At 41.2% G+C, this 13,916-nt stretch overlaps 1 protein-coding gene across 1 annotated transcript in view; it reads right to left on the bottom strand.

The window, feature by feature from the left end:
- Positions 1-13,916, bottom strand: part of LOC109644884 (voltage-dependent R-type calcium channel subunit alpha-1E) — an 84,449-nt gene that overhangs the window by 32,621 nt on the left and 37,912 nt on the right. The window contains exons 6-8 of the mRNA XM_069522038.1: positions 2,785-2,888; positions 2,263-2,421; positions 1,344-1,534 (exon numbers count right to left, since the gene is read on the bottom strand). Of these exons, the coding sequence (XP_069378139.1) occupies positions 1,344-1,534; positions 2,263-2,421; positions 2,785-2,888 (454 nt within the window). The remainder of the gene's footprint in view (positions 1-1,343; positions 1,535-2,262; positions 2,422-2,784; positions 2,889-13,916) is intronic.

Raw genomic sequence — 13,916 nt, 5'->3', positions numbered from 1 at the left:
TCATATCCATGCATACAGAGACATTGCAAATTCCAAAGCTGAGCAGCCCCACGTGATGACAGCGATAATTATTTTGCAATATGTTATTCTAATGACTTGTTATAATGACATGATTTCATACAGTGTTCCAGGGTTTTGTAATTCGGCTCTGCTGCGTGCAGATGTGAGCATGATGAGACTTGATTTGTTGGATGGTCACACAGGCAACAGCTTCATCAAACTCCCAAATGGTTCCACTGCCTGCCTCTCTGTCTGCACACTGTCTGAGTGTGTCCGCCTGCTCCTCTCACTCTGACACAGACACTCGTGAAGCACAGTGCAGCATCAAATCCCTGACACTTCCTCTCCAGCAGAAAATTACATTATTACTGGTTTCAGTGCACGTAACTTCAACACGTCTCCGTGAGATGCAACATGATATGTGAAGTTCACTTTTGTAAAGCTTTCAAAACATTGTCTCAAATACTACGGCTGGTGGATCTAGAGAAGTCTCTTCAGGACTTCCAAGAGACTTTGATCAAAACTTTCAGTTTTTTTTTACTTGTCCATGTCCATCCTGTCAGTTGGTCTTGGAGCAATAGCAAGTCTAGCCTGGATCAAAAATCACACATTTTGTATAAAAAAATGAATTTATCACATAAAAATGGAAGAATAAATGAGTTCAGTCAGCGGACTAGAGCTGTGGTGCTCTTTTCATGTGACATGCCTCACTCTCAAAAATCATACACACACTCCTGCTGTGGCGGTCTAGTAAGTTGCAAATATTTCCTGTCTTTCGTTTTGCTTGTCAATGTCTCTTCTGTCCTGCTTCTATAGAAGCATAGAAGGAATTTTTCTGCTAACTTTAAGTTGAGGGTGCACTCTTGATGAGAGTATACATATACATATACTGTACGCTGATTTTGTATTTTCAGTTAACTTTGAATCTACTCAACATGCTCATATTCACACATAACAGAAGTAGATACAACATTTCTACAATATACTGAAGTCAGCAATATTTCATAGGTGGGCAGTTGAATCTCTATTCAGGCCTTGTAGCATACGCAAGCTGAGAGCAAAAGAGGAGTCGACACAGCACTCGGCAGTTTCAACACTAAAATCACAAACCAGTAACCTTCCTCTCCATGTGCTCTATCCACGGCAAACAGTACGAGAGGCGAGGGTGGCAGGGAGCCCCCTCAATAATCAGCCAGCTCGAACCTGAGGCCCGTTCTGTTCCTTATGGTTAATGGAGTCTAAATTGTAACAAAACACTCACGCACCTCAATCATTTGCTACAACCCAGAAAAATATTAGTGAGTGGCACACATCTGAGTGTATGTATGTGTTAGCTATCTTACATTGTAGAGGACAGTGGTCCACCCCTCCATGGTGATGCACTGGAAGACAGTGAGGACGGCAAACAGGATGTTGTCAAACTGGGTGATTCCATCATTTGGGCCGATCCAGGTTCCGTGGCAGGTGTATTTGGACGGACACTGACGCACACCACACGGGAACTCATACTCAGAGGAGTCCACTGTCTCATTTACTGAAAAGGAAGGTGCACATTTTAAAAAAGGAGTAATAAATAAGACTAAAGTTAAGTAAACAGACGGTAAACTAAATGTATTTAATGCATTGCAATATTCTCTGGCATTGAAACAACATTACTACAGGTAATGGCTGTTATTTGAATGAGATTTTCAATTCAAGTTCAATTTTATTTGTATAGCAATGTTTGAACTTTGATATGACTACTCACTAACATAAAATGCTCCCTTCAGTGTGTTTGTGTTATCTTGCTGTTCATTCAGCTTCAGTGTGACAGTGACAGGAGCAGCTCGGTGGTTAATGACAGCTGTGAACGTACAATAAACCATTGTGGTGCGCTGCTTTTGTTGGATTTAATTATACAGGACAACACCGCTGGTTTGGTTTGATCAAGTCTCCAGGTGCAGCCTGCCGTCCTATCGTGTGCACACGTGTTTAGGCAGTTGTGGTTATAACAATAGAGCTGCTGCCTTCTCAGTAAATACACATGACATAAAGCCACACATACACACTCAACATGAACAATAATAACGATGTAACCAAAGATTACAGTCCAAGCACTCGTATGTGCATAAGCAGTTATATTCTATATGTACTGTATTTAAAGAAAGAAAACATCTTAAAACTAAAGAAGCAACATCATGCATCTACTGCCTGTTATATGCTGGGAGGTGTTGTGTGTAACCAAGTGTACTTGACAGAGATAAACTACGAGTGTATCTGTACCCAGTATTCCAGGCTGTGGTTTGCAGGTGTAGTGTAGTTTGCCGCTGTAAAACTCCAGGCCGATGATGGCGAACATGAGTATGGCAAAAAACAGAAGCAGGCCGATCTGCAGCAGAGGGACCATGGCCTTCATTATTGACTTCAGGACAATCTGCAGACCTGGAGGTGAAGAACACGACAGCAGGATCATGTGAGAACACATTTCCTACAAACCTGTGATACACTCATAATAAACATGTTAAGATTGAACCATTATGCTTCACAATAGATTTTCAAAAAATTATCAAAATAAAAAACATCCAATATGAATATGTGATTCCACCATCTCAAATGGGAATATTTATTTAATATTTTACCGATTTTATTAATAAGAGCTTTTCCTTTTTTTTCTTCGCGGAAAATGTAGATCAAACAATGGACGGGACATGAGCCAAAATAAAGAATCAAAATACACTTCAAATGCATTTGAAATTTTCACTGTTTGTATCTGTATATATCCTTTGATATAAGTGTGGCACTTACTGGGGATGCCTGAAACCAGCTTGAGGGGTCGAAGCACGCGCACTGCCCTCAGCGTCCTCAGGTCCACTGAGATGTTCATATGTGCCCCTGCTGCAGCCAGGATCCTACAGAGGTAAACATGTCCATTTACAAACCCACACAGAAAGCATATAGAGAGACAGAGACACAGCTGCCTGTGTGTTGCAGATGCTTTTAAATGCCACAGTATCATGGTCACAGAGCTTTGTAAAAATAAAAAATAAAAAAAGAGGACCCAGTCACACTAAGGCCATTATACATGGTGAGGGAGGTCTGCTTGGATATGGGGAGCATGAGGACGTGAGGGTCTCCAGCAGGCAGAGGAAGCAGAAAACAAGGAGGATGCTTTTGGGGCTTTTGGCTGTTTCACTGTGTGTGGGAGGACGACTGTGACAACTGCTATTTAGGTGGAGAACAAAGAAAGCAGCTACATCCAGGGAGGGCAGGACACCCTCAGGCTAGAGAGACACGCAGCTCATAGACAAACGCACACACGCACAAAAGCACACACACCGCACACTGGGCCTTTACCCCTCATCTGCCACAAAAAGCCAGAGTCCTTTTTACTCTGTTTGTTTTCTTCCGTGTCCTGCATTAATCCACCCTGTAAACACACCTTTGTGGCCTTCAACCCTCAAACTGATGAGGAAAGGAAAAGAAAAGCAGTGTCTGGTGACCCCCCTCCTCATTAGTGTGCCTCCCTCTCTCTCTTTCTACACCTTTATGTTGCTCTTCCTGTCGCTCTTCACCTGTTCTTCAAGCCTCCCCCAATTATACTCGCACCTCTGACTCTTTCTCTTGTTTTTCCATTTACTATTGACCTAAACACACATTTCATCTGAATGCTGACTGGGTGAGAGACAGAGGCAGATGGAGAGGTGAGGTAAAGACAGAAGGAAATAGCAAAAAGGTTGAGGATTATGGTCTAACTCCAACTTTCACTGTCCTGAGTGCTGTGGAGTCATGCTCAATCATAACTATATTAATCAAGTGTATTTTTCAAATGAAGACATATATGTTATCTACAAATATCAAACGCCTCATCTGCCCCTTTAAAGGTTCAGTGTGTAGAATTTAGTTACATCTAGTGGTGAAGTTGCATGTTGCAGCCAAATACCCCTCATCTCACCCTCTCCTTCCAAACATAAAGGAGATGATGTGGAGCCTTCAGTTGTCATAAAAACTCAAAAAAGGTGTTTAGTTTGTCCAGTTTGGGCTATTTAAAAAACATGGCAGCCTCAGTAGAGAGGACCCGCCCCTGGTGTAAATATAAAGTATTTAAATATAAAGGCCAATTCTAGAGTTAAGAAAACAACAATTCATACAATTTAGATGAAACACAAGTGAAAACACTCTTATTTCATTTTAATTTCAGCCAATAGATCCCCTGAACCTAAATCGAACACACCAAACCTTTAATTAATTTGTGTTGGTTTGGCTTTATGTTCAGGACAAGTGAAGCACATGATTCGTGTTTGGTTTGTGCACATAGACTATATATAGAGATGGACAACGTGACAGCTCCCTGACAGTGAAGCAAAAGCATCTTGAACGCCAATTGGTGGCTGGCTGCAGTAGAGGTCATAAACCTGCCTTCTCCATGTTAATGGATAGGAAATGGACCAGTTGAGTTTATCAAAATGGGGTGAAAAGTCATGACAGACAGCTGAGACTGACTCGTGATTGGTCGAGTGTGTGTATCAGCAGGACCTCTATACCGCAGGGCTCCATCTGTTACTACTGCGCAGACTCTGGCTCCAAATGCGCAAGATTGCAGTGTTCATATGCAGGATATTTGGTGTTTGATGGAGGGAGGAAGGGCAGACACGTCGTCCATCTTTAAAAACAGTCTGATACATAGGCTCACCAGGTAGGAATTATCATAATCTCTGTTACAACATGATGTAGTTTGTCACCAAGTGCAGACGTAGTATAAACCGAACTGAGAAGACAAAGATGAAGACAACGACATAAGACCTGATATGTGGATTATGTAAAAGTGTTACAGCTCTATAAGCACATGATTTATGTACAATTCAGTGCTAAAGAGCCATCTTGGTACAGTCATTTGCTCTACAATGATTACATGCTTGATCATCACACAGCTGAAAAAAAACTAGCAACACATACCCAATTATATGACTGTGATGGGGGTGAGAATTAGTCCTGTCTATAGCCGACACAAAGCGTCATGTGATTTAATTAAGAGAAGAAAGAAGGGGAGAGAGGAGGGGAGACAGATTAAAATAGCTCAACACCATCATCCACACAAATATAGAAATTAAATTATCCTCATGAGATTCACACCTCTAACGCTCCCCCTTTAAATGTATTTCCCCCCCTTTCACTCCAGTCTCAACAACTCGTTTCCTTCACACTGTCTTTTCTTCTTTCCCCTTCTTTCACACTCCATCCACCCTCTCCTGCCACCTCTGTCATTTCATCCCCCACTTCCTCCATCTCTCTGTCTTTCTACAGACCATTAGTCAGTCCTGGCTGCCCTTTAGTTGTTATGGAGACGATGGGATGGAGGGTCTAAAAATGGCTTCCTCATTAAGTCTGCAGTTATTCAGTGGATGTCCTGGGCCCCGTTCTAATAATGACCGTTTGTCGAGGTGAAGAGTGACGCGGGATGCTCTTGAAGTGCAACTTCACAACACTCATCCTTTCCTTTTTTTTTTACAGTCAGAAATTGTACAGCCCGTTTTGATTTAGAATTATGTTTTTAAGCTTTTTGTCAGCTTGATTGAACCCCGGAAGATGACACACATCTAACAGGTGCCTGGTGCATCAACACGTTAATAAAGTCACTTTTAGTCACCAGGAGCTGACAAATCTTCACACGTATCTGCAGGCTGTTATGTGAGATGCGCAGTGTGGTGAACTGAGCTGATGCCCTGGTCTGAGTTGTCAGCCATGATAAGTGAGTAACAGTGACATGCCCTGCAGATGTGACAGCTCCCTGCAGCGTGACGAATCTGCTGTGACAAGCGTCATGCTGTGATACTGATAACGTTGTGACTTATGCTCCATGTCACCATCAAGCTGCTAACTCATATGACATGAGCACACCTGACTATTGTTAGTAATTCGTCAGCATGTGGTATACACACCACTGGCTCCCAGCTCTGAAAGTCACAAAATAAATCTGTAGAGTAAAATTAGCTGTTCATCTTATCTGTGTCACATTTGAGATGTTAAAGGGATAGTTCAGCTGGAAATGAAAATTCACTCATTATATACACACCACTATTCTGATAAAGGGGTGGTGAAGTGTATGAGTCCACAAAACACTTTAGGCAAATGTTCATATTCGACTCAGTGTCATTTACACTGTGTTTTTAGCCTAAATGTCCTCTGATAGACTCCTCTGAGCTGCGTTCACGTACACACGGGCACATAGGAAACACACACACTCTCGCCCAAGGGTACTAGCAGGGGTACACTTTTTGCGTGGCTACATCCACGAGCTTAGCCACTTCTGGTGGACTTTTAGGCTTAAAACATTTGAGTTTTGAGTTGAATTTGAATGTCGGGGCTTGCAGACACTTGGATGACACCACACAAGCAATATGGAGGCATGTTATGTTTTTTCTTTTGTTTAATTACGTCTGAAGTGATCGTGATTGACTTCAACTGTATTGGATTCGGCTGCAACACTGTTTACCCTTGAGACTCCAGATGTGTTTTTTCCCTCACTGGACCGTCTTGTTTTCAGTGATCCAATCAGATCTCACCGAAATCTTAATCAGCCAATTATGTCGTTGCTGTCAATCTTTAAAATCTTTTTTCCTCTCTCACTGTCAGCTTTCATTTCAGTAATTCGATGTTACCCTCTTTGCCATCACATTCACCTTTATATGCAGAGCCATGGTCGGGTCGAGTCCTCTCATCATCACGTCCAAATCCTCAGTTTTCTCTCCATCAAATCTCAAATACCACTGGTGACTAGACCCCGAGTGAGGGGTTCCTATACTAAACTTCCTTTCAATCATGATGACATCATCAAGGGGGTGTAATTGCCAAAAACCCAATTATATCACATCACTTTCTCCTCTTGTTGTGCACAGCAGTAAAATTACATTTACTTGTCAATTAAGTCTGTCTAATCGAAATAATGTTCAACAGAGAATGAAATTGGTTGGATCACAAAAACAACCTCCAAAGTGACAATATCTCTTTCCCTGAATAGCACAATATTTTGAACGTGCATACTGTGGTGTATCATGACTGATACAGAGTGTTTGGTAGCATCATGATATTCCCAGCATAACTTTGTCTAACTACAACCTAATCTGATTGTCAACAAACATGCACACGGCCACTGTCACATTTAATATCCATGCAGTTGTTAGTAATACCCAGAGGCCGAAGATAATGATGGACGACATGGAAGCTCCCCAAAAAGTGAAGCCAAATAATCCTGAACGCCCCCTGGTGGCTGGCTGCAGTATAGGTTATGTTAGTGGACGGGACATGAGCCAAAATAAAGAATCAAAATACACTTCAAATGCATTTTTCTCAAAAATGGTTTCTGTCCTTTTAGTTAGTTCATATCAGGCTGATGTTTGTTCGAGTGTTAGTTTCTCTGGTAAGTTTGGTTTTAATGCATCATTTGATGCTATAAATATCGGATTAAAAGTCATGATTGACAGCTGAGTCTGACTTGTGATTATTCAGGAGGGTGCATCAGCAGGACCTCAATACTGTGGCTCCACACCACGATCACTACTGCGCAGGCTCCGAATCACATGGAAATGGTCATGTATCATCTTTATATACAGTCTAAGAGAAATTCATTAAACCTGTGCTTTTTCTACAATGACAAGTCAAAAAAAACCTGCTGAAAAAATGTCTATTTCTTTAGATCAGTCGTTTTGGACGACGTCTGTATAGTTTATTTGGCCAAACCATTTTTCTCACATCCTAGACATTTCTGGGAGGTTTTTCCAGCCAGCACAGAGTAATTCACCACACAATATATCATCATTAATGTTTCAGTGTGTAAGTATCCAAGGGCAAGGTTTGCAGGAGATTGAATCAGTATAAAAAACTCCAGCAGAAACAAGCACCATGAGGAAACACACAGTGAGATAATGAAGCTATAAGCTAGAATCATCAGCACATAAGAAAGAAAGTAGCATGGACACAATTGTTTCTATTGTCCTAAACTCTCAACGCAACTACTGAGAGGAGTTTCTTTTTTCTGTTTTTTCTTCTGATCATAAAGGACCCATTTGAATCTGCATGTCATGAATGCCGAGCAGTGGCTCAGCTTTTGCAGTCACAGCATTCAGACCAATCTTTTCAGAAGAAGCAAGTCCAATAGAATTCCCCTATGAGGATTTAAAAAAGAAAAAAAACCCATATCTGTCTTGTTTATGAAGACCTGTGATTCTGCAGCACAATCAATTCAAATAACTGTTCTGGTGGCCCACGGTGTGGTGGGTGGTGTGCATGTGTGTGTGTATACAGCGGATTGTCTTGACATAAAGAATTGTGTGGAGCAACTCCTACAGTGATGCTCTGGTTGGTTTAGTTGATATAAGCCTCTTTGCCTCCCACAGTGTGCTCTCTCTCATTTTAACCCCCTCCCTATCTATCTTCTTTACTCTCCTTTTCTCTCTGACACACACACACACACACACACACACACACACACACACACACACACACACACACACACAGAAGTCATTCAAATTGTTAATGCAAGATCAAATGTTATTATATCAACAGCGTCAGCACTGGCCTGGCTTTATATATGAATCAGTTATCAGTTGACTATCGCCCTGCATATTGGTTTATGTGTCACTTTGCTAAATGTTTGCTCTTTGGCAGGAATGAATAATTGATTAGGGTAAATGATTTATTAGCCATCTGTTGGAAGAGAGAGAGTGAGGGAGAGAGAGAGGGCAAGTAAGAGATCTATGATTTAGTTCAGTGCAGAGATGATTTGTTGGCAGATCTTCTCGTTCTAGGTCACAAAAGTTCACATTCAGTATGACGCCCAAGTGGCTCCCTGCAGTACATTTTGAATAAACACTAAAGAGATTTGATAAGTGATAATATGTCAGGGGAGGGCTTTTGCACGGGAGTTCTTCCATGGGATAATAATTAGGAAAACATGTCAGAATTATCATAATTTTCATGACAACCTTCATAATCACACGGTAATACTTTTGGAATATACAGATATAGAGGTGAATATATTTTGGCTCAGGGCTGTTTTGTGCCTTGTGGAAAATCAAAGCCAAATGCGACACATGGCTTCTTGGCAAAGATTATTCTCTGACAGTAACACTGCTCGAGGAGGCTGCTTCAGCAATGACAAAAGTGGTGTCCTCAGACACTGTGCAGTGATTAATGTCTGTCACCTACAATTATTTGCAAACCAATGGACTCCAGTCTAATCTAATGTTTAAGTGGACCACTTGTAGTGATCCACCAACCAAACAGTAAAAGGGGTCTTATTGTGTCTTCAATGCGCCCTCATGAACAGCCTCTCTGTAAGTACAGGTGAGTGAGCCAGATTAGGCCAAGAGGCGTCTATTTGCCTAGAAATCACATTGACACACATAATGTAAAGTAATTCAGCATGTCAGACTCTCTATGAACTGAACCAGGTATTTACTGCACTTTAATCTGCAGGTAACTCTCTAAAGCATGCAATTTCATTCTCACTTCCATGTGAATACTTTCAGTTGCAGGAAGTCTTAGCGCTGCTGTTCAGGAGCAAATGTCAAACTGAAAATTGCTATGAATGTTTGTCCACCTGAACGAGTTAAGAGGAACTGCCGGTTCATGAAGAATGAATCTCAGCTCGATCCTCTTTCAAGTAACTTTTCACACGTAACAGGACCACATTGAATTTGACTTGAGTTCCAGCTGACACCAGGACAGCTTTCATCTTCAGCTCATCTGCTCTGATCAGATACAAGACTAGACTGATTAAAGGCTCTAGACACAGTCTTTGTTTCACAGAAAGAGAGGAAGGGAGATGTATGGGGTACACAGGGAGAGAGAGTGGGCTTGCTGGACCGTCAGTTTCCTTTACATCCTCGTCCTTATTCACCGACTTAAATCAGGATCACAGCTGAAACACCACTTGTTCACTGGGGAAGTCATTTCAATGCCTCCTGCTCTGGTCTAATTGTAGAGACATTAACCAGGGAAGCAGCAGGACATGGAGATTGTGACAGCCTGACCTGGGGTGGGGTCCTCAGTCACCACGGTAACTGCTCAGGGGGACACATCCACTCCTGCTGTGTCTGAACTCATCAATCAATCAGAGAACAGATGGAAAATAAGACTAGAGAGGACAGATTCGTCTGTGTCTACATACGAGAGTGTGAGTGTGTTTGTTTGTGTGTGTGTGTGTGTGTGTCAGACAGTTCTAACAGGTGTATGACTGCCAAACAGACAGAAGGTGTTGTTGGCTAAAAGACATGCAGTAGTGGCACATTTGGTATACACACATGAATGCGCGCACACACAACAACTTATCTGAGATACTAATATCATATAAACAGCACAGCTCAACTTTAGCAACATTGACAGAACTTCAAGTTGAAGAAAAGACACAGGAAGAAAAGAAAAGAGGAATGTGTAAATTGGGAAAATGTAAATACTTGTCAATTCATATCTCACTAAATTAGTACACAAATTGAGAAACTCAAAATATTCTCACTGCCTGTTATAAAAGCTGGTGCATGTGCTCTCGCTCCTGGCCACAAATAATCCAGTTCTGACACCCAGTGAGGAATAAGGACTGGGGCTGCAGCATCTGTTCTCACAGCAAAGAGGACAAAGACTGTGTCTCTATCTGTGTTTTGTCAGATCTCAGAGATGCCACTGCACCATCCCTATTTCATTCACATGCCGAGTTATGAACCAAACGTGAAATATCCTTTTTTTTTTAAATGTAAAAACTGCTCATGATTGATATCAACAGATTATAAACATTGGCTGTTTCAAAGGCAGGGATGTCGGCTGATTTTAATGATCTATTGGAAAATGAAAGATTTTGAAAATCCGTCTGATTTTGGCACTTATTAAAGACGATAATTGGGTGAAGAAAAATAATCATTCGCAACATCCTTGTGGTGTATACTGGGTTCTGACCCTAATCACTTATTTACAACATTCCTGTCCAGCTTATCTCCCATCCCTCTTTTGCTCTCCCCTCTCAATTCTTGTCTTCACTGTGCCACAGATGAGTTAATGAAAAGAAAAATAATAATAATGAGGAATAATAGGATTTTAAATAAAAATAGGAACCTCAAGTTCAAGATGTTGAAATCAACAATTACATTTTCTTATTTTTGCCAAAAGAGCCATTTTAGAAGTTTTCATGTCACAAATTCATTATGATAAAAACGTCTGTAGCGTTGCTGTTGATATCATGATAAAAGTATCTGTCAAAATCGTCCAAAAGATTTATGAAGTATATAAATATACTGTATGTCAACATCTAAGTCTTATTGTGTCATCCAGTCGTCTGAGCATCCTTTTCTCTTCTCTCTGTTTCCCACTTTTCTATCTTACAAGCTTTTTCTAAAGAAGACATAAACAACTCCTCCTTCTCCTCTCATCTAAAACGACCCTGCTCTTTGAAGACAAAGTTGAAATGCTCTTTTCTCCGGTCTCCTCAGCTTTACTCTCATCATCCCCTCCGCCCCCACCACTCCAAGTGTCTGGCACAAAGTGATGACACAAACCCTTGGTGGGCGTCCCCCTCTGCCAACTGTTGCCAGTCTAATGGAGGCCTTGCCAGCGAATGAGACGGCAAAGGTGCCAATTAATACGTACGATTACACATAGAGGCATCCCTCTTATTTCCTCCAGCTCCATCTCTTCTCTCCCTTTGTCTTCGCTCCTCTCTGTCCTTTCTTTTCTTTCGCTCCTCTCATCTTTCTCTAGGTTTTTGCTTTTTCATCAGCTGTAACTTGCCCCCCCCCATCCCTATATTTGAATTTCAATCACAACAGTCCTCAACTACACCACAACAGCCATCGAGGAAGCAGCCAGTGCCCTCCGTTGTTTTTTATACCTCCCTCCCACTCACTCACTCTCTCTGTGTAAAACCATCCTGAAACACCAAGGCAGCTTGCTGAGGTAATCGTGGCTTCCAGTGTTGACACTGTCAGCAAATGCTTCCGTAATTACACATGTTTACATGTAATGCTGCGTGCGTCAGTGGTATCAGTGGAGAAAAAGTTAGCAGGTTTTGTGGTCTGAGCTAAAACAGTTATTCCTCAATGGAATAACACAGTTAGCATTGAAATTAGGGTTCCTATCTGTATGAATCTGGAAGAGGGCTCTTTCCTTGAGGGATCTTGCTTTGTTTCTGATTTAATTGTTTATTTTTGAGCTTTACCTAATTGCAAATTAAATCAAATCTTATTTGTAAAGCCTATATTCACAAGCCAGAATTTGCCTCCTTGGGATGAACAATCAGTACATGGTGTGACATCCTCTGTCCTTTACCCTCGACAAGGGTGAGGAAAAAATACCCCCCCAAAAAAATCAGAAATCGAGAGTCACAAGTGAAGGATCCTTTTCCTAGGATGGATGGAGGTACAGTAAATACTGTGTGTAACAGAGCACATCAACAAGATAACAATATTAATGAGAAAATAATGTCTGGGCTGTATCTGAATCAGTGATGATGCTCTGTGACTCAGGGTTAACTGAGTTAGAAGTAAGTAGATTTGTACAATAGGTTTGTGATAAAGGCTTTACAAAAAAAAAAACTTTGTATAAGACTGTTTTGACTATTGTGTATTAAATGTCTTTGCTGTGACTTAAGTTAATTTAATGGGTTTGGTATTTTTCTCATTCACACTTACAGCTAGAATGGCACCGGAGCTCAAACCTCCGCCAAGGCCCGACAGACCCCTTCAATTCAATCAAACCGCACAAAATTGCACATATTTATTGGTATCTGTCTCGTTAGTAGGCCTGATTTTTTTCATCAAGATCCATAAATTGGAAAATGGGTAAAAATGTCAAAACATGCTCATCTTTCTTGATCTTGATTTTTTTTGTCATCCTGCTAACAAACAGTTCCCCAATGGTAAAGGCATATCCCCTATAATTTTAGGAGGCAATTTTCATTCATACAGCACTTTAGATAAAAATAAAAGACAGACACTCTGTATGAATATGAAGAATGATTAAAATAGAAATGGACATTTTGCTTATTTGTGTTGATGATTGTTAAACCATATTGTTTTGAATTTGTATGTATACTGCCTGTGGAGGTTGTGGGGGTCTGTGGTGTATTTGTAACAAAGTGTGCAGAGACTTCCTAATTACTAACTGATAGACAGCACTGGTGACTCATCTAATATCAGCAGATCTCATAAGCTTCATTCACTCTCTAATGGGGTTGCAAACCTCAAGTGATGGCCTGTAGGTGAGTGAGCGTGTGTGTGTGTGTGTGTGTGTGTGTGTGTGTGTGTGTGTGTGTGTGCGTGCGTGTGCGTGTGTGTGTGTGTGTGTGTGTGTGTGTGTGTGTCAGACAGAGCGAGAACATTTTCATTAATTAATCTTTGCTGTGGCCAGAATGATAATTCGGAGAGGAATCTATCTGCAGCTCACTTCATCATCCTGAATATTAATATAATCAGACCTGGAAGCCAATTTCATCCAGATCGAATATGTCTCCTCACTCAGTCACAATCAGTAACTCAAATTCAACCCAAGGCACAGAAAACAGGAATAAATGCCTTTGCTGCTCTATGTATTTTTTGCGCCTTCATGTTACTACCAAAACATTGTTCAGGAAATTGCAGAGAAAGCTTGAGGAGTATTTGCTGGTGAAGATTATATGTAAATGCATTTTAGAATATACAGCAACAGGGTAGAGTGGATGACAAACAGCCAAAGGGCCCAGACTGGATTCAAACCCTGGAGTCAAATGCCTCACTACACACTGACCTCTGTACCAGAGACAACAAACTCATCAATAAGTGCTGCCTCATTCATACAAAAGCTCAGTAAAAGGTGAAGTCTGATTACAGCATTTGTCACCATTGGGAGAGTCTCTGGAGTCTCATCCTTTCTGTCTCTGTTCAGGCAGGTGAGATAAGAACATCCATTAGCATGTGTCT

Source organism: Paralichthys olivaceus, chromosome 3, assembly GCF_024713975.1.
Source record: "Paralichthys olivaceus isolate ysfri-2021 chromosome 3, ASM2471397v2, whole genome shotgun sequence".
NCBI classification, from domain to species: domain Eukaryota; kingdom Metazoa; phylum Chordata; class Actinopteri; order Pleuronectiformes; family Paralichthyidae; genus Paralichthys; species Paralichthys olivaceus.
Note: the sequence above shows the minus strand (reverse complement) of the source record. Positions and strands in the feature narration are given on the sequence as shown.